General features: G+C 52.3%; 1 protein-coding gene across 3 annotated transcripts in view; it reads right to left on the minus strand.

Moving 5' to 3' along the window:
- Positions 1-18,970, minus strand: part of ATP9A (ATPase phospholipid transporting 9A) — a 130,420-nt gene extending 111,450 nt beyond the window's left edge. Inside the window, exon 1 of one of the 3 annotated variants that reach the window (XM_078443946.2) lies at positions 18,590-18,970. In XM_078443946.2, coding sequence (XP_078300072.1) covers positions 18,590-18,876 — 287 coding nt within the window. In that variant the 5' untranslated portion in view covers positions 18,877-18,970. Of the gene's footprint in view, positions 1-912; positions 1,054-7,807; positions 7,846-18,589 lie in introns of those variants that run through there. The other 2 variants (XM_078443947.2, XM_078443948.2) reach the window with 2 other exon arrangements.
- Positions 18,971-22,180: the final 3,210 nt, after the last annotated feature.

The raw sequence follows: 22,180 nt of genomic DNA on the forward strand, positions 1-22,180 counted from the left end.
AGAAGGACACAGAAGAAATTGGACAGTGGGTGCCTCAGGAGGGGTACAGGGTGGCTAAAGTGGCGGGGGGAGGTGGAGGGAGACTGAGTCAGCAATGGACACACTTCTGTACCTTTTAAACGGTGAACTTAATTTGCAAACAGTACAAAAAACCCCACCCTGCGGCCCACGCAGCACGCAGCTCTCCGTCTGCAGCTTCGGATCTGGGCCGCAGCCCGGGGGTCGGACACCAGAGCCCTGGTGACAGTGCTCCTCTCACACCCCAGACCTGGTACACAGAAGGCGCTCAGGGCCTCCGCGTGGACGCAGGGAGGGGTGGCCCCTGGGCCTCAGCACCCAGAGACCTTCCGTCTTAACTAACTCCTGCCTCTGCGCTCTGTCGGGCTATTTGCTCGCAGCTTCTAACACGGGGCTGGTGCCCCAGCACAGCCCGCAGTACCGGTCCCTCGAGCCTCGCCAGGGTGGCTCCGGCCGGGAGAGGAGGAAACGCAGCCCCGAGCCCTGCAGCCCATGAGGACAGGCCCAGCCGCCGGTGCAGCTGCCCTCCGAGCCAGCACTCTGGCCCCCGGCGTCCGGGGATCTCGCCCCACAGTAGGATCTGAGCGCCGCCTCTGAACGGGGAGGGGGGGGGGGAGCGGGGACGACAGCGCCCTGGGGAGGAGCCCCGTGACGGGGGACACAGCAGGAGCACGCATCGAGGGTCCCCACGCCCGGCCCGGCCGCCTGGCTCCTCCCTCCAAGCTCGCTCAGCCTCCGCCGTGACCGCCACTGCCCCGCCCCTCGTCCTTCCACCTGCCAGGCGCTGGGGGGGGGGGAGGGGGGGGGTCTCGACCTTCAGGACGCGGGCTCCCTCCCCGCCCCCCTCAACCGCGCGGCCCTACCCACACGCTCGTTTTCGGGAGGGGAACTCACTTGCCCAAGGCCATGGGGCCAGGGAGGGAGCCCGAACCCGCACCGGGACAGCCCGGCTCGAATCCGCGCTCGCAACCCCTCAGGATGCCGCGCAACCAACCCGCGGGCCGCTGTCGCCTCGGCCGGGGCCCCTTTCCTTCCCGGACTCTGGTTCCCGGCCCCGCCCCGGCATCCGTGGGGACGTGAGCAGCCACGGCACCGCCGCGCCTGGGGCGTGGCTCTGGCGCAGCCGCAGCCCCGGGAAGGCCAGGGGGAGGCCACCAAGGGCGCGGGCTCGTGAACCGCCGGAGCGCACCACTCCGGCCCCCTACCGGGAGGTCGCCTCTGGCCGCAGGTGGCGGAGCGGCGGAGGGTCGGGCACAGTGACGGCCCAGGTGGGGAAGGGCACTCGCCCGGTGGCGCGCGCGGCCACGCCTTTTCCGTTACTGCGGCAGGGGGATGCCAGCCTGGGCCCCCAGAGGCCTGTGCCGCACACCACCGCTCTTTGCAGGGAAGCCAGACGTCCCTGCCCTTGGCCCCGGGGTCTCCGCACAGCTTCGCCCGGAGCCACTGTACGCACGGGAAGAGTTTCTCGTATTCAACAAATATGTGCCCGGTGCTCCCAAAGGTAGCAAACTGAGGCTTGGCGTGTAAGGAGCGTCTCAACCACTCAGGGGCTGCTTCTGCCCCCCCACCCGTCCCACACATCAAGAAACATAAATAGTAAATCTGTGGTTTCATTTTTTCATTACTTTTTCAAAGTTTTTGACACTGTTTTTTTTTTTTTTGGAAGAGTGTGCATGCACACACGAGTGAAGGAGGTGCAGAGAGAGGGACAGAGAGAGAATCCCATGCAGGCTTCACGCTGTCAGCACAGAGCGGCGGGAAGTGGGGCCCAAACCCATGACCCGTGAGATCGTGACCTGAGCTGAAATCAAGAGCCAGACACTTAACCAACTGAGCAAGCCGCGAGCTCCTGTCTTTCTTTTTTTAAACCTTCCCAATCTCACTGGCACCCACTGGACAAAAGGCAAAATGAAAACGGTGGTGGGTGAAGAAGGCCATCACCCGTATCCCGACCCTGGAACACAGGGCAACTCTGGCTCTCACAGGGCACAAAACACAAAATGGCAGAGCCCTTCCAGAAGACCCCTTAGTCAAACATAGTTACAGCCCCTGGACATGTGGTCATATGTTCCATTTAACCCAGTGACCTGGAGAGTCTAGCCTATTAAAATGTTCTGTTCTTTCTTTCCTTCCTTCCTTCCTTCCTTCCTTCTCTCTTTCTCTTTCTTTCTTTCTTTCTTTCTTTCTTTCTTTCTTTCAGTTGATTTATTTTAAGGGGCACCTGGGTGGCTCAGTCGTTAAGGGTCCAGCTCTTGATTTCAGCTCAGGTCATGATCTCTTGGTTCATGAGTTCGAGGCCTGCACTGGGCTTTGCAGTGAGCGTCCACTTGGGATTCTCTGTCTCCCTCTCTCTCTGCTTCTCTCTCTCTCAAATAAATAAATAAACATTAAAAGAACAACAACAACAGAAACTGTGCCTGGGGCAGAGTAGCTGCTGGCAAATACCCAGTGAACAAATAGCAATCCTCTGAAATGTACAAAACTCACTGCTGAGTTTCCGGTTTTTCTCCGGGGCAGTAAGCACTGCTGTTTTGAGAGTCACCTTGCAGACTGAGCTCATCCCGACCCAGACAAGTCACTTCTCAAGCCCAGGGGTCTGTGCCTCCCTCAGCTTTCCCTTTATGTGTCTTTGGGGAGCCTCTGGTTCAAGGGCCAGCATTCAGAATGAAAACATTTAAAAAGTAACACCAGGGGAGCCTGGGTGGTTCAGTGGGTGGAGTGTCTGACCGTTGATTTCAGCTCAGGTCATGATCGCAGGGTCATGAGATCCAGCCCTGCCTCTGGCTCTGTGCTGAGTTTGGAGGCTGCTTAAGATTCTCTTTCTTCCCGCCCACCCCCCCCCCCCCAAAAATTTTAAAAATGTATTTTAAAAAAGTCAAACTAAAATAAGAAACAACTTGTGAAAATAAAGGGCACTGGTTAAAGCAAATTAGCCACAGCTACTCAAAGAAATAGTATGTTGCCATTAAAAAGGTAACTTACAAAGTACCTCATGAGACAGAAAAAACAGTAGGAAGCAAAAACATGGGTTATAATTCCTAGAACATTGTACACACAGAAACAAGGCAGGGAGAAAACAGCACATCTTAGGTGTTGGTGTTATGGGCAGTTGTCTTTGAAGGGAAACCAACACCCGTGTTCTACTCCTCTCTGCTCTGTAATTGTTCTTTTTTAAATTTTTTTTTTAACGTTTATTTTATTTTTGAGACAGAGAGAAACAGAGCATGAACGGGGGAGGGTCAGAGAGAGAGGGAGACACAGAATCAGAAGCAGGCTCCAGGCTCTGAGCCGTCAGCACAGAGCCCGACACGGGGCTCGAACTCACGGACCGCGAGATCATGACCTGAGCCGAAGTCGGCCGCTCAACCGACTGAGCCACCCAGGCGCCCCTGTAATTGTTCTTAATACACATGCGCTCATTTTACAATTAAAAGAAAATAAATTTTGTATATTTTTTACCCTTCTCTTGTAATGTAAAACTACTTAAGAAGGTGTTTGGTCAGAGAGGAAAGCCACCATGAGGGGACCATTTTGCCAAGTTTAGGCTCAGGGTTACCGTGGCTTGGCTAACCTCTAAGTTCACAGCTTACCCTAGGATCGAGAAAAGGCAGCCTGTCTCAGATGAACCATAGAAGACACACTTCTTGCGACAGCACTACCCTCACGAGGATGGCTGAAAGGAAGGAGACAGACAAGACCAGTGCCAGCGCCCAGAACTCTCCCGGCCGGAGAGGCCCAAATTAATACAAACACTTTGGAAAACTACACGCAAATATGCCCTAGGGCCCAGCAAAGCCACATAATACATGTACCAACAGATATGTTTGAGCACTATTCCCGACAGGCAAAACTGGAAATGACCCAAACGTCATCAAGAGATGAAGCGGGTGCCGGGGTGGCTCAGTCTGTTGAGCCTCCCGACTTTGGCTCAGGTCATGATCTCGTGGTTCCAGGGCTCGAGCCCCACACTGGGCTCGCTGCTGTCAGCACGGAGCCCGCTTTGGATCCTCTGTCCCCTCTCTCTCTGCCCCCGCCCCACTTGCATTCCCTCTCCCTCTCAAAAAATAAATATAATTTTTTTTTTTTAAGAAGAGGTGGATAGAGAGATCATGATACAGTCACACAAATGACTACATACACAGCAACAGGGATGAACAAATTACAATACGCGTGCAACGTGGTTGAATGATGGAGCATGGGGCAGGAGAAACCAGGCACGAGGGGGCATGTGCCACATGACTGCATCTACAGAAAGTTCAAAGCCAGGGAAAACCCATCCCTACACGACAAAGTCAGGACACAGGGTAAGGTACGGGAGGCAGTATGAGAGGGCTCCCGTGGCAATAGCCTGTTCTCCGGCTGGCTACAGGAGGGTGTTCACTTTATGAAAATTCACAGAGCTGTGCATGATTTGCACACTTTTCTGTGTGTTAATGTGCATGTATGTATGCATATTTATGCATAATTTTTATGCATGTAGTATGCATAATCAGCTTATTTAGGGGGGAAAGAACCCTGCCAGGTAGTACGAGCCGTCTTACATGTTTACTACCTGGTTGTGTGATTTATCAGGACACGAGGGTGTCATTCCTTGTATGAGAGCCCCCAGGTGCCTCTAGTTCGGGGAGAAGAACGAGAGGGAGTATAGTGGCGGGGAGGAGGGAGTTCTCCCATTTTATAGTTGCACTTTTATGGGGACTGACTATATAAAAGCTTTAAAAAGCATTCAGAATCGGATTATTTCCTTTTGCGGGGTGAGTGTAGATATTTTAGAAATGGACATTCTGCACTCTCCCCCCCATTAGCATGAACATGTCTCATACAGAGAGGGCAAGAAAGAAAATAAGAGGGGCGCCTGGGGGGCTCCATCGGTTGGGCGTCCGACTCTTGATTCCGGCTCAGGTCACGATCTCCCAGTTCATGGGATCGAGCCCCACGTCGGACTCTGCACTGACAATACCCAGGGCTACCAGCCTGCTTGGGATTCTCGATCTCCCTCTGCCCCTTCCCCCGCCCAAATAAATAAATAAACATTAAAAAGAAAAACAAAATAAGAATCAACATGTAACTCTGGAAACAGACGCTATGTTTCTCAAGAATTCATAGCTATTGGGGTAATTTGAAGTTTCTAGAATTTTCCTCTCTGTCACATCATTTCTGCAACCAGTCTTCACAAGTAACAGTGGAATTCACACACGCTCATCTCCAAATTACTGAAGTCTCACAAACCTTCAATCCTTTCCCCCTCAACGATAATCACCTGCTCTGAACAGATATTACAGAAAAAGTCAAAGAGTAGAAGTCATCAAGACGGGTCACAAGCTGCAATTTGCTGCCTACGTTCAAATTAAAATGAGCCTTTTAAAAACACGGAAAGGAAGTCTTTGTCATTCTAAGCCGGTACCATTCTCAAAGGAAAAAACCCCTCCGTTCCTCAGTCTCCCCATCTGTAAAGTAGGGTTGTCGGGAGAAAGAGGATGATCCACTTACAACTCTAGAACAGTGCCGGGCACCTGATAAGCACGGAGTAGTGGTGAGCAACTATTATAACTCTCATCAAATTAATCTCGCACAATCTACGCAACATGAGCTAACAACAAACCACGCAAAGCACAACATGGGTGTGTGACAGGCTCCTGGGAATTCTTTTAAGCAAAAGGAAGAGGCAGGGGGGCGGGGGGAGGTCAGCTCAGGTCCACATGACTTTGCAGTGTGCTTATACAGAGCTCTTGAGACCGGACTCTCTAAAGGAAATTCCTCACGAACTCATCATCAATTTAGAACGAAGGCTTATTACTAACAGCAAGAGACCCCACGCTTGCCAAAATGGCCATAAATGAGGTGCTTCCTGCATGAATTTGCTTGGGCGGCCATCACAAAATACCACAGGCCGGGTGGCTTAAACAGAAATTTATTTCCTCACGGTTCTGGAGGCTACAAGTCCAAGGTCAAGGTGTGGGCAGGTCTGGTTTCTTCTGGGGCCTCTCCCCGCGGCTTGATGACGGCCGCCCTGCTCCTGTGTCCTCGAGTGGTCTCTTCCTCTCACCCCCTGGCCTCTCTCTGTGCGTCCTGATCTCCGCTGCTCATAAGGACCCAGTCATACCGCAATAGGGCCCACCCTAAAGGCCTCTCGCTTTAACTTAATGATGTCTTTTTAAAGGCTCCATCTCCAAACAGAGGGGTCACGATCTGAGGTACTGGGGGTTAAGGGCTCAGCACAGGACTGTGTGAAGGGATGCACCGCAGCCCCGAACGCTTCCCAAACAGTCTCTTCCGACAGCTCAAGGCCTCATAGTCACTATCAGAAAGCTGAACTCCTAGTGGAGTAGGACAGTCCAAACATGAACTTCTTGCCTAACAGGTTTTTCTTGAGAGAGAGAGAGAGAGAGAGAAGGAGGCAGCCTTTGAAGGACAACAGGGACCTGGCCAGGCACAGGGAATATTCATGCCATTCGTCCAGTGGCTCCTAGCAGGTGTGGTTCTGCCCACTCAAGCCCCGCCCCCCGCAGCACACAGGGACACTTGGTAACGTCTGGAGACATCTCCAGTTGTCACAACCGGGTGGATGGTGCTGCGGGCATCCAGTGGGCGAGGCCAGGACTGCTGTCACACTCTTACGAGGAGCAGGACAGCCCCCACAGCAGAGAATTAGCCAACCCCAACCGTCAGTAGTGCTGAGCTGAGAACCCCTGAGGTCCAACCTGGCCAGGTCTGACTTCACCCTGTGTCACAGCAGATGGCCCGGCGGAGGGGGGCGGAGACCCTGCCGGGCCCTGTCGTATGGGGGACGGCGCGGTCCCCCGTCCACACTGCTCCTTCCTCAGGGAGGCCAGCCAGCAGCCTCCCCCTCCTGGCTTTCAGCAAATGCCACAGAGATCTCCCTGTGGTGACAACAGCATCCGGCCACCCTTCTACTTCCCACAGGGAGCCTCTCCTTCCCCAGGACCCCTTCCACCTGCCTCTCCCATAATCCCCTCAAACTGTTTATACAATGAGAGAAGCAACAACGGGATCCCCAATCGAGGTGGTAAAGTAACCGTTGTTTAAAAATCACGTTTTTAAAGAAAGAAATCATGTTTTTCACAGGTAACATGGCAAAAAAAAAAAAAAAAAAAAAAAAGCTCAATCTCTTAACAAAATCAGATTATCCCACCTCCTCCCCCTTACAGCGATATTATATTTTTAGACTAAAAGCAAGATTTTAGCACAGGCGGCCAATTCCTAAAGGTCAGACGTGGCTGGGAGGGGGGCGCATCTACAAACCTCATGAACTTTGAGTTCATACTTTTCTTAAAGCCAATTCTCTGCTTTTTTCTTGTAAACGTACTCCAAAAGGAAACTCCCTAGACCGACTGCAAAAACAAAGCAAGTATCACTTGTCCCAAAGAGAAAGAACCATGAAAATAATTGCTAGCCTTTCAGTCTCTGGCCACGAGCCACCCAAAGTGATCTTTGGCGACGTTTCTCCATCAATCTTTCCAAGTCACACAGATGAAAGAAAACAGACGTTAGCGTTAAGAAATCAGCACTGTTCTAGTTCTGTAGGTGAGAGGCCTCGATAAGAACATGACGAATAGTCTTTTTCTTTGGAAGCTAAACCAAATTCCACTCGCTGTCATCAGTGAAGCTGGAGACAACACGCCATGTCCATTCCCAAAGGTGGCCCCAAAATACGGCCAGAGCGAATTCAGAACCTTCATCGTTTGCATCTGGGTAACGATCCTAAAAGAAAGTTCTATCCTGAGGAGTAACCACCCCAAGTCCAACGACAGATGGGTCGGTGCCTCACCTCCCCCTTCCGACTTGTTGCATGGGTGCCTTAGGTCAAGGTCAAACGGCCGTGCTCTTTCCTCGGGACTGGCATGCAGGGCCTCCAGTCGCTGGCCTGTCTCAGGAAAGCCCCTCCCCCACCCCCCCCCCACCCCACCCCAGCCCAAAGCATGGCTCCGGTATCCACCCGTACCCTCAGCATCCGTGCCTGGGTACGTGATTCCACATCCCCTGGTGTTACTGCCTGCGGTGGCACCTGACCTGGTCCCGGGCAGGGACTCCGTAACAGGAAGTGGATGGCACTAGGGCAGCTGGGCTGGCTGGCGGAGGACACGGAGGGCGCTTTCCAATGGGCCGCTGCCAAGGCTTGTTCCGACCTTCGCATCCAAGGGGGCCAAGGGCTGTTTACGCAACTCTCCACTCCGCCATGGAGAGGGGAGGGGCGGGGGTCTGCGATGTCACCGATCAGCACAGCCTCGTCCTCATCCTGCCCCCGACACGCCCCCACACGCTGTGTACCTAACACCACCTCCGCCGTGTCAGAAGGACCCTGAACACGTACACGCGCCTACGTACATTCGATCCTCGTTATGTGTGCTTTCTGTATTTGCAAATTCACCTACTGCCTGAAAGTTATAACCTCAAAGTCAATACTCCCAGCATCGCTGTGGTCACTCACGGACAGGTGCGGAGTGGTAGAAACACCTGTATCGCCTCACGCGGCTTCCCCAGCTGAGGTCAAACAAGGCAAAGCCGCTGCCTCCCTGTCTCAGCTCTCCTACTGTAAGCACGTGTCCTGTTCATGGTCTATTTAGTGCTTCCCTTTCTGTACTGGAGCCTTTTGTTCATGACATCACTACGGCCCCCAAGCATAAGGCTGGCCTGCTGTCCAGTCCCCTGACGACAGGAAGCTTGTGAGCTGCAGTGCTGTTGGTCAGGAGTTCAACGTTAATGAATCAACAATGCATGTTAAACAGTGGCTGGAAACCAAAATATCCCTTTACCACAAGGTAAACCGTGACCAGAGGCTTGCAGGAGACTGACCCTGTACCTCCCCTAGGAGCAATGATTCGGTACCCACCAATTCGGGGTTGGCAGAAACCCTGAATGGCTTTCTGAAACACAATCACCGTGAATAACAAGAATCAACTAAGCTATAAACCTAATACCCCCTCCATTATGTCAAAAGAGAAAGGGCACTGGAACCCCGCAAATTAGAAGGGGCAGCTTCAGACCTTCCAGCTGAGTGAATGTATCTATAAGAAGACCTCCTGGGGCACCTGGATGGCTAAGGCGGCCAAGCATCCGACTTCGGCTCAGGTCATGATTCGCATTTCATGGGTTCGAGCCCTGCGTCAGGCTCTGTGCTGACAGCTCGGAGCCTGGAGCCTGCTTCGGATTCCGTGTCTCCCTCCCTCTCTCTCTGCCCCTCCACTGCTCACGCTCTGTCTCCGTCTCTCAAAAATGAATAAACGTTTAAAAAATTAAAAAAAAAACAAACAAGAACTCCCTACATTGGCATTGATTGTTTTCATTCACATAAACAGTGAAAAACCCACGTTACTGACGGATCTGGTCCTGGCACGATGCCGAGGACCGCTGCAAAGACGCACTCGGCCAGCCACAGCCCTGTCATTAGGCTAAGTAATGCGAGGTCTGAGATGGCTTCCAGTGGCGGCCAGTCTCTGGCCTGCGGGCATTTTCCAGCTGGAGTTCTCACTCAAGAAGACCTTCTACCAAGACCCAGAAGGAAGAGGAGGTGATGTCAGCCAGTACAAGAGTCCCCATGAGGCTCTGGGAGAAGAACACTTTCTGACGCTCACCAGCGCTCATGACGCTACTCTGTGCGCACGATGCCTCATCATCCAGGCGCCCTTCCTGGGTCCCCAACTTACAAAACAGGAAGCTGAAGCACAGAGGGGAGAAGACAGTCGCCCGGAATAATACAAGCAATAAAATGGCAAAACTGGTCTGCGTGACCCTGGAATCCAAACTCTTAACTGCAAATCGACAAGGCCAGCAGCCTGTCCGTCTACAGGGGTGCCTGACTGACGCTCAGTCAGTTGAGCGTCCAACTTCTGGCTCAGGTCATGATCTCACGGTTCGTGAGTTCAAGCCCCACATCGGGCTCTGTGCTGTCAGCTCCGATCATGCTTCAGACCCTCTGTCCCCCTCTCTCTGCCCCTCCCCCCGCTCGCATTCTCTTTCTCAAAAACGAATAAACATTGAAAAGGTAAAAAATAAAAAAATATTTAAAGTACAGCCCACAATATTATCTTTATTCTTCTGGCAGTTTTCAAAATGTGATATACATTTCTCTCTAATTTCTCCCCAATTCTCAGCCAGTGGCAAAAAACAAAAAACAAAAACAAAATCATTCAGTGTTACTAGAGGGAAAAATAACTGAGGAAAACCGCATCGAGGGGGCAGAGCTGACCCGACCAACACCTGCAGCCACCTGTCTCGCTGCTCTGGGAAACCCTCCCAAGTTCTCCTAGGCTGGCAGCAAGCCCACCCGACTTCTTGTTAGTTTCTGCCACTCGTTCTTGCCCTGGATTAATTGCTTCACTTTTCTGAGCCTCAGTTTCCGTATCAGAAAAACAAACAAAAAATACCAACATCAGGGGCACCTGGGTGGCTCAGTGGGTTGAGCATCCGACTTCAGATCAGGTCATGATCTTGCGGTTCGTGAGTTCGAGCCCCAAGTCGGGCTCTGTGCTGACAGCTCGGAGCCTAGAGCCTGGAGCCTGCTTCCGATTCTGTGTCTCCCTCTCTCTCCACCCCGCCCCTGCTTGTGCTCTGTCTCTCTCTGTCTCAAAAATAAATAAAACATAAAAAAAAAAAAATACCAACATCAAAGGGCCACCGTTCAGCAGGAGCAAGAAAACCTGAGTCCAGACCCAAGACACCGCAGACCCTAAGTCTGGGCTCCTCCTTAGTGGTCAGGGAATGGGCCGCACAACGTGTCCACTTACATCCTGCGTCCTCAAGCAAAACGTAAGCCTGAGCCCCCAAGATGCCTCCCCCACGCCCAGCAGGCAGGTGGCCCCTATCCCCTCCCCGCCCCCCACAGCCTCCCTGGGACACGAAGCCAGGGCAGGCATGTGTCCCCCAGGCTTATGGGGTGCACCTGTCTGCACTGGTCACTGCTTGCTGCTGTAAGCGGTCACCACAAATTCATGATCGTGCACTTCAGGCGTCCATAGCAGGTCCCACGGGCCTCCAATCAAGACGTCGGCAGGGCCAGGTTCCCCCTGGAGGCTGTTTCTCTGGATATTTTCGGTTTCTGGATGCCCCCTGCATGCCGCTTTCTCCCCCTCCAAGCCAGCAGTGGCGCCCCTTGCCATCTCTCAGATTCAGTCTCCTCTCTTTCAAGGACTCTTGTGATGATGACACCGGGGCCACCTGGCTAATCCAGGACAGTCTCCCCATCTCGAAATCATTAACTGAATCCCAATGGCAAAGCTCCTTTTGCCATGAAAGGTCACACACTCACAGGTCCCGGGGGGCCACTATTCTGCCCACCACACCCTACATGCCATAACCTCTGAACAATCCAGATTTCCTATGTTTTTATTCTTTTCCATTAAACGCTTGACTTCTTGCATTAATAGCACATCAGGGTTTTCCCATAAATCATCCACCAAAAAAACTCTTCACACGATCATGCGCCTTGTGTGTAAAGATGAGAACTACCTCGCCTCCCAAGCCCGAGCACCTCCTAAGCTGCCGCCCTTCAGTGGAGGGAACGACACCAAGTCAGAGGGGCCCCAGGAGGCCTTCTCTTTGCCTGCGGCTCCCTTCTGCTACTCACACCCCAAACTCCCCACCCTCGCGCTCAAATCACGTGAAGACTTGGTGCCACCAAGTGAAGATCTCTGAGCCACGAAGATCAGAAGAATGAGTAGGCGGCCATCTGGGAATGTCCAATAGACCTCTCCCTGCCTGGACCTTCTAGAAAAGGCATCCTCTCCTCGCCCCCAGGACAGCATAAATTGGAGATCAGCTTCAGGCATTCCCTTCTCTCAGAAAGGATTCACTGGGCACCTACTCTGTGCCAGGCTCTGGGTGATGGTGATTAAGCTGTCCCCAACTGGGGCCCAGGGGGTTCCCAGTTGAATGATCACATGAGCACATGTCACGCGGCAACTGTGAGAGAAAGAAAAGGAGCCAGTGCTCAGAGACGCTCCAAGTGGGATCTGATCTCTAGTCAGGAACATCAGGGAAGGATCCCCTGAGGACGTCCAGTAAGGCTTAATGGAAGACTGAGCTTTGACTAGATGAAGAGAGGAGGGGACATTCCAGGCAGAGAACAGGAGGTGCAAAGGTCCTATGTCAAGAGGGAGCCTAGGAGGAGATACTGAGCTCAACCCAATTTCTAAGGGCAAGGAGGTCCAAGACCAAATCTTGAGCAACTGCAACGTTTAATGGTCAAAGATGGGCAGGAGAACTCGACTCTCACAGAGGATACAGGAAACACCGACAACCTGTGTCTCAGGGTACCGTAGCCAAACTATGGAGAAGGGCCAACTGTCCACCGACCGATGAATGGATAAAGAAGATGTGGTGCATATATATATATGTACAATGGAATATTAGCCACCAAAAAGAATGAAATCTTGCCGTTTGCAATGACGTGGATGGAGCTAGAGTGTATTCTGCTAAGCAAATTAAGTCAGTCGGATAAAGACAAATCCCGTATGATTGCACTCCTGTGGAATTTAAGAAACAAAACAGATGAGCACACGGGAAGGAAAAAAAAGAGAGGGAAACAAAGCATAAGAGACTCTTCTTTTTTAAGTAGGCCCCATTCCTAGCACAGAGCCCAACATGGGGCTTGAACTCATGACCCTGAGATCAAGACCTGAGCTGAGGGTCAGATGCTTAACTGACTGAGCCACCCAAGAGACTCTCAAAGACAGAGAACAAACCGAGGTTGGTGGAGGGAGGTGGGTGGGGGATGGGCTAGATGGGTGATGGGTCTTAAGGAGGGCACTTGTGATGAGCACTTGGTATTGTACGTAAGTGATCAATCACTGAATTCTACTCTATTCCTGAAGGCAATATTGCACTGTATGCTAACTAGAATTTAAATAAAAAATTTGAAAAGAAAAAAAAAACTATACCAAATTCTAAAACAGAATTGCTTGGGGAAAAAGTTGGCAGTTTTTGAATACAGTTTTAAAATACAGTTTTAAAAATACAAGTAAGTAAATAAATAGGGGTGCCTGGGTAGCTCAGTCGGTTAAGCGTCTGACTCTTGATTTTAGCCCAGGTCATGATCTCACAGTTCATGGCATCGATCCCCATGTAAGGCTAACAGTTTGGAGCCTGCTTGGGATTCATTCATATTCTCTCTCTCTCTCTCTCTCTCTCTCTCCCATCCCCCCCTCCCCCACTATCTCTCTCACTCTCTCAAATAAATAAACTTAAAAAACAAGAATCAATCAACCAATCAATCCCAGGATAGACCGGGGGAATGAAAGCATAGGTCCACACAGACACGTTTACATTCACCGCAGTATTGTTTATAATATGCAAAAACTGGAAATAACTCAAATGTCCATCTCGGTAAATAAACAAAAAGTGGCCTATCCAGACAAACGAATTTGACTAAGCAATAAAAAAGGAACTTCAAAACTGTTGTGCTGAAAGAAACCAGTCACAAAGACAACATACTGCATGATTCCATTTATATGAAATTTCCAAAAAATGCAAGCCTACGGAAACAGAAAGATCAGTGGGACTGAGTGTAAATGGGCATGAGGGACTTTGGGGTGATGGAAATGTTTGAAAACTGGACTGTGGTGATGGCTGCACAAACCCTGCAACTTTAAGAAAAAAATCGATGAACCGTACATTTCCTATATAAATATTTTATGCTATGTAAACTATGCCTCAAAGTTGTTTTTAAAAAAAATGTGGTAGAATATGAACCTAGTCAGCTCTTTCCAAACCCAGTTCACATCTAAAACTTCCTAGTCCAAATACATCAAAAATCAAAGCATTCTCCTCCAGTCTGGTCACAAAACCTGAAGGCAAAGTCTTAGTTTAGCCACAGCACCTGCTCCCTGCCCTACATAGCACAACAGAGCCTTTACATACCTGGATGGACGTTTATGCAGAATCATTTCCCCAGATTTGATCAGAACAGAGTCATGAAATCCGTAATATTTGTTAAAAGTTTAATGTTTATTTATATTTGAGAGAGACAGAGAGACAGAGAGACAGAGCATGAATGGGGGAGGGGCAGAGAAAAGGGAGACACAGAATCCGAAGCAGGCTCCAGGCTCCGAGCTGTCAGCACAGAGCCCGACGTGGGCCTTGAACTCACAGACTGCGAGATCATGACCTGAGCCGAAGTCGGATGCTCAACCAACTGAGCCACTCAGGTGCCCTCACAGTATTTTTAAATGTCCCCCCATCAAAGGAGCATTCTCAAGAGCCCCCGGTAGCAAACCTCCTACAAAGACCTGTTTATCACCATCAGCCCCAGCAAATACTAGGGTGTACTAAGTGCTTACTGTTCTAAACTTTACATGGATTAAATCTCTAAAACAACCCTCTGAGGTCTCCATAATTCTTGTCACTCCCACTTTACAGATGAAACCACTGAGACCCAGAGAGGTAAGATAATTTTCCCAAAGTTGAACGTGAGTTGTGATGTTGCCTGAGCTTGAACCAAGCTCTTCCCCTCTGGGACCCACGCTCCTACCAACCAACCTCTGGTGTTTCACCAAGAAGGGAACGTTCAGCTGGCAGCAAAGCGTGTGAAGTCAGACTATGGCTTCCAGCAATGTGCCGCACAGGCCGCGTTTCCTAACCACGGCAAGGGTTTTCTCAGCATCGGGATGCGGTAACTTTCTTGAGAGAAAACAGCACTGGGGCTACAAGATTCCCTCAGCAAATAAAGTGCATGTCTTGGAAACATACCGAGTAACCCCAGCATTAATTAAACTGTCTCCTGGGGCTCATGGCATCTATGTTTTGGGGTTTTGTTATCTTTTTTAAGTTTTTTTTGGGGGGGGTGGGGGGTAGAGAAAAGGAGAGACAGAATCCCAAGCAGGCTCCTTGCCATCCACACAGAGCCTGGTGCAGGGCTTGAACTCCTGAATCCTGAGATGTTGACCTGAGCAGAAATCAAGAGTCTGACACTCAGCTGACTGTGCCACCTTGGTGCCCGTTTTGGGGTTTAACCATAAAATCACCAACCATTTGGGGCGCCCGGCTGGCTCAGTCGGTTGAGCGTCCGACTTCGGCTCAGGTCACGATTTCATGGTTCGTGGGTTCAAGGCCTGCATCGGGCTCTGTGCTGACAGCTCAGAGCCTGGAGCCTGCTTCACATTCTGTGTCTCCCTCTCTCTGCCCCTCCCCCACTCACACACTCGCACTATCAATAAATAGAATTTAAAAAAAATTTTTTTTAACACTTTTTTTTTTTTTTAACGTTTATTTATTTTTGAGACAGAGAGAGACAGAGCATGAACAGGGGAGGGGCAGAGAGAGAGGGAGACACAGAATCGGAAGCAGGCTCCAGGCTCTGAGCCGTCAGCCCAGAGCCCGACGCGGGGCTCGAACTCACGGACCGCGAGATCGTGACCTGAGCTGAAGTCGGACGCTTAACCGACTGAGCCACCCAGGCGCCCCTAAAAAAATTTTTTTAATAAATAGGGGCGCCTGGGTGGCTCAGTCGGCTGAGCGATGGACTCTTAATTTCGGCTGGGGTCGCAATCTCACAGTTCGTGAGTTTGAGCCCCGCATGGGACCCTGCTTGGAATTCTCTCTCTCTCTCTCTCTCTCTCTCTCTCTCTCTGCCCCTCCCCTGCTTGCTCTCCCTTTCTCTGTCTCTCAAAATAAACATTAAAAAAAAAAAAAAGTTAAAAAAAATAAAACAGGACTATTTATGTCAAGTACCCAAGCAGAGAGCCTGACCGTTCACATACAATTCCTGACTTCTGATGTTCCACTTCAGATTTTTCACTGTTACAATGGTACAAAATCAATATGCATTTGATATGAACTGTAGTTTGAATTGTAATCTCTTCCGGGAGGTGCAATCCTCTGCTGTGATGCTGGCCAGCAACGAGCCCCAGCCGGCCAGGAAATCAGGAGGGTAAATACTGATACACTGACAACCATCCCACACCCATAACAGCCACTCCGTCTTTCACTTTCAGTCCAGTAGTCAGTACATTACATAAGATAATCAACACTTTATTATCAAATAGGCTATTTATGCTACATGATTTTGCCCAACTGTAGGCTAATGTAAATGTTCTGGGTATGTTTAAGGCAGGCTAAGCGATGCTACGATGTTGAGTAGGTTAGGTGTAGTAAATGCATTTTCACCTTACAATAGGTTTATCGGGATGTAATCCCTTGGAAAGTAAAGAAACATCTATATTAGTTTCTTCTTTCTGTAACTCCTCGCCCTCATTATATTTCGGGGAGACTCTCCATCACTTTGCTTCCAAAAGTGTTTCCAAAACCCCAGCTTCCCACCTTGAGTAGCTACTCCTAAAACTGCAAATTAGGGGCGCCTGGGTGGTGCAGTCGGTTAAGCGTCCGACTTCAGCCAGGTCACGATCTCGCGGTCCGTGAGTTCGAGCCCCGCGTCAGGCTCTGGGCTGATGGCTCGGAGCCTGGACCCTGTTTCCGATTCTGTGTCTCCCTCTCTCTCTGCCCCTCCCCCGTTCATGCTCTGTCTCGTTCTGTCCCAAAAATAAATAAAAAACGTTGAAAAAAAAAATTAAAAAAAAAATAAAACTGCAAATTAAACACAGGAACATATATATGCACAATTGCCTGGCTCTCCTGATACATGCTTTGAATATGAATCTGTGTCACTGTGTAGGAAATAAATTAGTTCCAAAGTGGCAAATTCTAAAAGGGGGTGTGATCTTCCATTCAAATACCAAACAGAAAAATTTTTAACTGTCTGCACCGCTCCCTGTCAGCCCCCACGTTAACAGTGCATATTTCTATCATGGTTAATTATCACTTTTAAAGAATTATCTACATTTTCCTCTCATGCACTGCATCAGGAGTTCTCAACTATGACAGCATGTTAAAATCATCTGGGAGCTTAAAAAAAAAAAAAAAAAAATAGAATAGATACCCCGGTCCCACTCCAGATTATTTCAAAGGTCGAAAACAGGGCAGGGGCAGTGGTTTGCTAAGCTCCCCGAGCGACTGCACACAGCCAGGGTCAGGAGGCCTGCACGGGTCAGACATGGCTTGTTTAATTTAATTCATCTTTGTATCCCAGTCGCCTGGCACCGCCCCTGCACACTGTAATCATCTCATAATTGCTTTAAACGCGAATATCTAGAGGACTCGAGTCCACTGAATACACAAATTCATGATTTACTGAGGCTGGACACTGCACGCATACGCTATCCAGGCACAGAGCTCAAGGATCGTTCTTGCGCCCTGAGTAGTCAGGAGTATAACGAGGGAGAACAGCGAAGGAAGGGAGGGAGCATTGTCTGGGAGCCCAATGATCCTGACTTCAATCTCCATTTTGCAGCATCTTCCCGGCAGTCCTTAACCTCACTGCGCTCGGGTCCTCCTGTCTTACATCAACCGGGCCTTCGGAACATTCAAGGAAGACAGGGACAAAGACCGCACAAAATGGCAGCTAGCATCATGACTTTTTTTTTTTTTTTTTTTTTTTTTTTTAATTCCACGGACACCTGATGGAAGCAAGCAACCCTAAGGGTTCCCCCTCTCCACCTCCGGCACGAAGCTACCGACTCCGCAGTAAGCCGCCGCCACAAGGAAATGCCCAGAGCCGACAGGATGTTAGGGGGGCAGGGCGGGTCCAAGGCCGCAGCCCCGCCCAGCTGCCGGGCTCAGCCTTCAGGGGACGTCAGCCTCACCTGGGCAGCCTGGGAAAAAGCACCTTTCCAGCTCCCACCCACCCCCGCCCCCAAACTCCGATCGGAGGGCCTGGGAGGGGCCAGAGAATGTGCAATTTAACCACCCCCCCCCCCAACCCTTACCCCCAGGTAACTGTCGCGGGCGATGCCACAGAGTCCCTTACAACCTCAGCAAGACAGGACGGCTGGGCGGAAACCGGCAACCCGTCCGCTCGCTCTCCGGGAGGGAAAACCACGCCTAGGCGGCCATGGGGTCGGCCGGGGCGGGAAAGGCCACAGCAGGTGGAACCCCCACCCGGGCCAGGGGACGCCTTCCCTCAAACTGTGGGGAGCCGGAGGTTCTCCGGTCGGCCAGGAGGAGCCCCGCCCGGCCTCCTGCGGCTGCCGGTTTCTGACCCCCACCCCCCACCCCGGGGCCGGGAGGGGAAAAGGCGGCCGACCAGGGGCCGGGACCCCGAGGCGCTGATGCGGGACCCCAGTGGCGCGGGTCTGCGGCGGAGGCCGCGTCTCCCCCGTCCAGTAAGCCCAGCACATCCGGGCTCCCGAGGGCTGTTCCAGGCGCGGAGCAGGGTTTGCTGGGGACCGAGGCGTAATCACAACAAGGATAATCAGGAAACAATAAAACGGTGGAAAGCCATGGCTGGTCCCAGTTCCGCGCGCGGGGCACGGCGCTGGGGCGGGCCGGGCTTCCCGGGGCTTCTAAGGAGAGCTGGGCCGGGGCGGAGGCAGCCGCGCGCTCGGGCCCCAGGGGGACGCGGTCGCGCAGGGGGGCCCGGGCCGGAGCTGCAGCCGCGACGACCCGCCCTCCTCCCCCGCCGGCCGCGAGCTCATGGCGCCGGGCGCGGCCAAGCTGTCAGGCCCGGCCAGGCCGCCCCGGCCCGCGCGGACAAAGGCGGCCGGCGTCCCCGGGCCCCGCTCACCCGGCGCGGGGCCTGCTGTCCATCCGCTTCTTCTGGCGCACCGGCTGCAGCGGGATGTTGTCCGTCATGTCGCCCGCGCCGCCCGCCTTGGCCGCCGCGCCCCCCGCGCCGCCTGGGCCGCCGCCCGGTCCGGCCTCCGCGCCGCCGCCCGCCGGCGCCGCGCCGCCCCGGGGGAGGAGGCGGCGGCAGCGGGCGGGCCGGGCCCGCAGCGAGGGGGCGAGCTCGCGAGCGCCGGGCCACGCGCGGAGCCGCCCGCGCGGCCCGACCGACGGACACGGGCGCACCATGGGCCCGAGCTCCGCGCTGCGCCCGCTCGCCCCGCGCCTGCCACGGGGGGCGGCCGGCCGTGTCCGCGCCGCCGCCGCCGCCGCCGCCGCCGCCGCCGCCGCAGTGTCCCCGCCCCCCGCCCGCGCCGCGCGCCCCCCACGCGCGCCCACCCGGCCACGCGCCCCCCGCCCACGCCCCGCCGTGCGCGCGCGCGCCCGTCGTCCCCCCGCCCCCCTCCCCCCAGCAGCCAGCCGCGCCTCACCCGCAAACGCGCACCCCCGGCCGCGCTCCCCCCGCCCCACCGCAGGCGCTTCCTCGCGTGCTCACGCCGGCACTGGCGTGCACTTGCACACACGAGCCCCGCACACACACACGCTCACTCTCACCCGCTCGCTCCCCGGCAACATCCCCATTCCCAACCGCGCGAATGCACACCCCCCCGCCTCACTGCCTGACATTCGCCATCACACGGGCACGCCTTGCACACACACCCTGCCACCTCGCTCCCCAACATCTGACATTCGCAATCGCACGCACACCTGCACATCCTACCACACTCAACGCCCGTTAGTCCCCCTGGTCGGCCAACCCTGAATCTTAGGCCTCACACGTTTGTGCCCCAGAGTCACAATTGCATAGGGACACACACCCCCACCTCACTCCACTTCCAGACTCCCTCACCCACCATCCCTTACCACCACCCACCCTCACGCGCCCCCCTGGATCCCTGGGATTCACAATCACACACACGTGCACACACTCATCCTCACATTCCCTCAGCTACCTCTGGGGCTTACACTTGCCCTCAGTCGCTCCAACACATTCAAGCGTGCTGAGAATCACACACACACACACACACACACACACGAATCCTGCCACCCAGACCTACAGCCACACTTACTTGCTTATACCCTCTCCCACAGTGTCCAGGATCCATTAACTTTCAAGGACCTGTTAAATTTTGGGAACAGAAAGAAAAGGAGTAGCGGTGATGGGAGGAAGGACAGGAGGGAAGGCTGGGGTAAGTTAAGAATCTGTAGGTAATGCCGCGTCTGGGTGGCTCGGTTGGTTAAGCGTCCGACTTCGGCTCAGGTCACGATCTCGCGGTCCGTGAGTTCGAGCCCCGCGTCGGGCTCTGGGCTGACCGCTCGGAGCCTGGAGCCTGCTTCGGATTCTGTGTCTCCCTCTCTCTCTCTGCCCCTCCCCTGCTCGCATTCTTGTCTCCCTCTCTCTCTCAAAAATACATGAACAAAAATTTTTTTAATCCGTATGTGACTGAAGAGCCTCAAAACGTAAAACCCTATAAACTAACCTGCTGCAGCCAAAGCAAAGTTTAGTGACACCTAATCTATTTCATGCAGAGTACGGGTGCCTTTTCATATGTCTGCTGTAAATATGTGTTTCTGGGACCCTGGATGAGGAAGGGCGGATCCCCAGCTAAGAAGTGTGACTTACCTCAGGCCACATGAAGCTCCTCATGAAAAGAAACATGCCTTTAGAATTGCCGCATCGCACCTTTCTCGGGGAAAATAGCACAGTTTGGCAAACAGACCTGGTCTGCCTTGCTTCCTGCTTTCTCCTGCATCCACAACAGTGCTGGGCACGTGACACAGAGCACGATCAACAGTCAGCAAATGCTTGGGGTTTTTTGGGTTTTTGAGCTTATTTGTTTATTTTGAGAGAGAGAGAGAGAGAGAGAGAGACAGGGCACACACACACAAATGTGCAAGTGTGGGAGGGGCAGAGAGAGAGAGAGGGAAAGAATCGCAAACGTGCCCTGTGCTGTCCCAACTTGGGGTTCCATCTCAGGAACAGCGAGATCACGACCTGAGCCGAAATCAAGCCAGGTGCTTCACCAAGCCACCCAGGCGCCCCATCAACGAATGCTTGTTGATGGAAGAACCAGTTGTCCCGATCATGGCATCAAAGTAGGCCCCACCCTCTCCTGCTTGCTCCCCGGGAAGGGAAGTCTGCCTCAAACCCCACCCAGTTCACACCCAGACCCTCTTCTCCACTCCACTACCACACAGACTAAGAGAAAAGGCCAGGGATTGTGACCACCTGTAGTCCGGTGTCCCCCCCCCACACAGCTGGGGGTCAGTACACGTGAGCTTTGGTTTTTATCCTGTGCCTAAAACATGCACGGAGTTTCATATTTAATCCTCCCACGGTTCTGCCAGCTAGGCCTGAATCAAACCCATTTTGCAGGTGAGGAAACTGAAGCTCAGAGTGGCCCGCACAGAGCAACACGGTTAGGGAAGGAACGAGGCTGGGTTCCAGGGCCTTGCTTTTTCATGCTCTGGCAGACCGGACAAAGGGCCTCCTGTGATCAGCTGAATCACAGTTATGACCCTTCCAGTTAGTAGGTATTTACCCCGATTCCGCACATTCTCCAAGCTTCCTCTGGTTCTTGTGGATCCTGTGCGTGGCCGCCATCACCGGACCGTGCCCTCATTTTCTAAAATCTCGAGTAACATACAAGTGACTGTGTCGTCAGAGATCCTGTATAACTTTCACCACCTCCCCACTGCAGAGGCTGAGGCAACTTACAAACTGCCAGACCTCAGTTTCCTCCTGCAAAACGGGGATAGTACCAGCCTCATAGGATTGTTGGAAGGATTAAATGAGTTCGTCGTGAATACAAGACAGTCGGAAGAGTGGCTACCCAGAGGAAGCGCTCTGTAAGGCTTGTTACAGAGTTGGAAAAGCTCAGTGCGTCGCGGGAGCATAAAGCACAGAGCACAATGCGTGCACGTGGTTAACACTCCTAGAAGGTCAGCCATTCCAATCCTTCCACCCCCTACTGCTAGGGATATTTTTATTTTCCCCTAATTAAAGAGTGAGCAAAATGGGATCATCCAGTGGTTGTCTCTGGACAAAAAAGATCCTAGGTAGATATTTAAAATATAGTGTAGGGGCGCCTGTATTATGGCTCAGTCGGTTAAACCTCCAGCTCTTGATTTTGGCTCAGGCCATGATCTCGTGGTTCGTGAGTTCGAGCCCCTGCGTTGGGCTCTGCACTGACAGTGTGGCACCTGCCACGACTTCTCCGTCTCCCTCTCTCTTTCTTTTCCTCCCCAGCTTGTGCTCTCTCCTTCTCTCCAAAAAAAAAAAAATAATAATAATCTTTAAAAAATAAAATATTGGAAACCAATTTGACAATAAATTTCATATATTGAAAAAAAATAAAAAAATAAAACAAAAAAATTAAAAAAATAAAATAAAATATAAAATATAACTTAATTTATACACTATGTATTTAGTAGTTTGAGATTTACAGAAAATTGGAGCAGATAGCAGAAAGAGCTTCATATACCCATCCCA

Source organism: Panthera onca, chromosome A3 (assembly GCF_046562875.1).
Source record: "Panthera onca isolate mPanOnc1 chromosome A3, mPanOnc1 haplotype 2, whole genome shotgun sequence".
Taxonomy (NCBI): Eukaryota; Metazoa; Chordata; class Mammalia; order Carnivora; family Felidae; genus Panthera; species Panthera onca.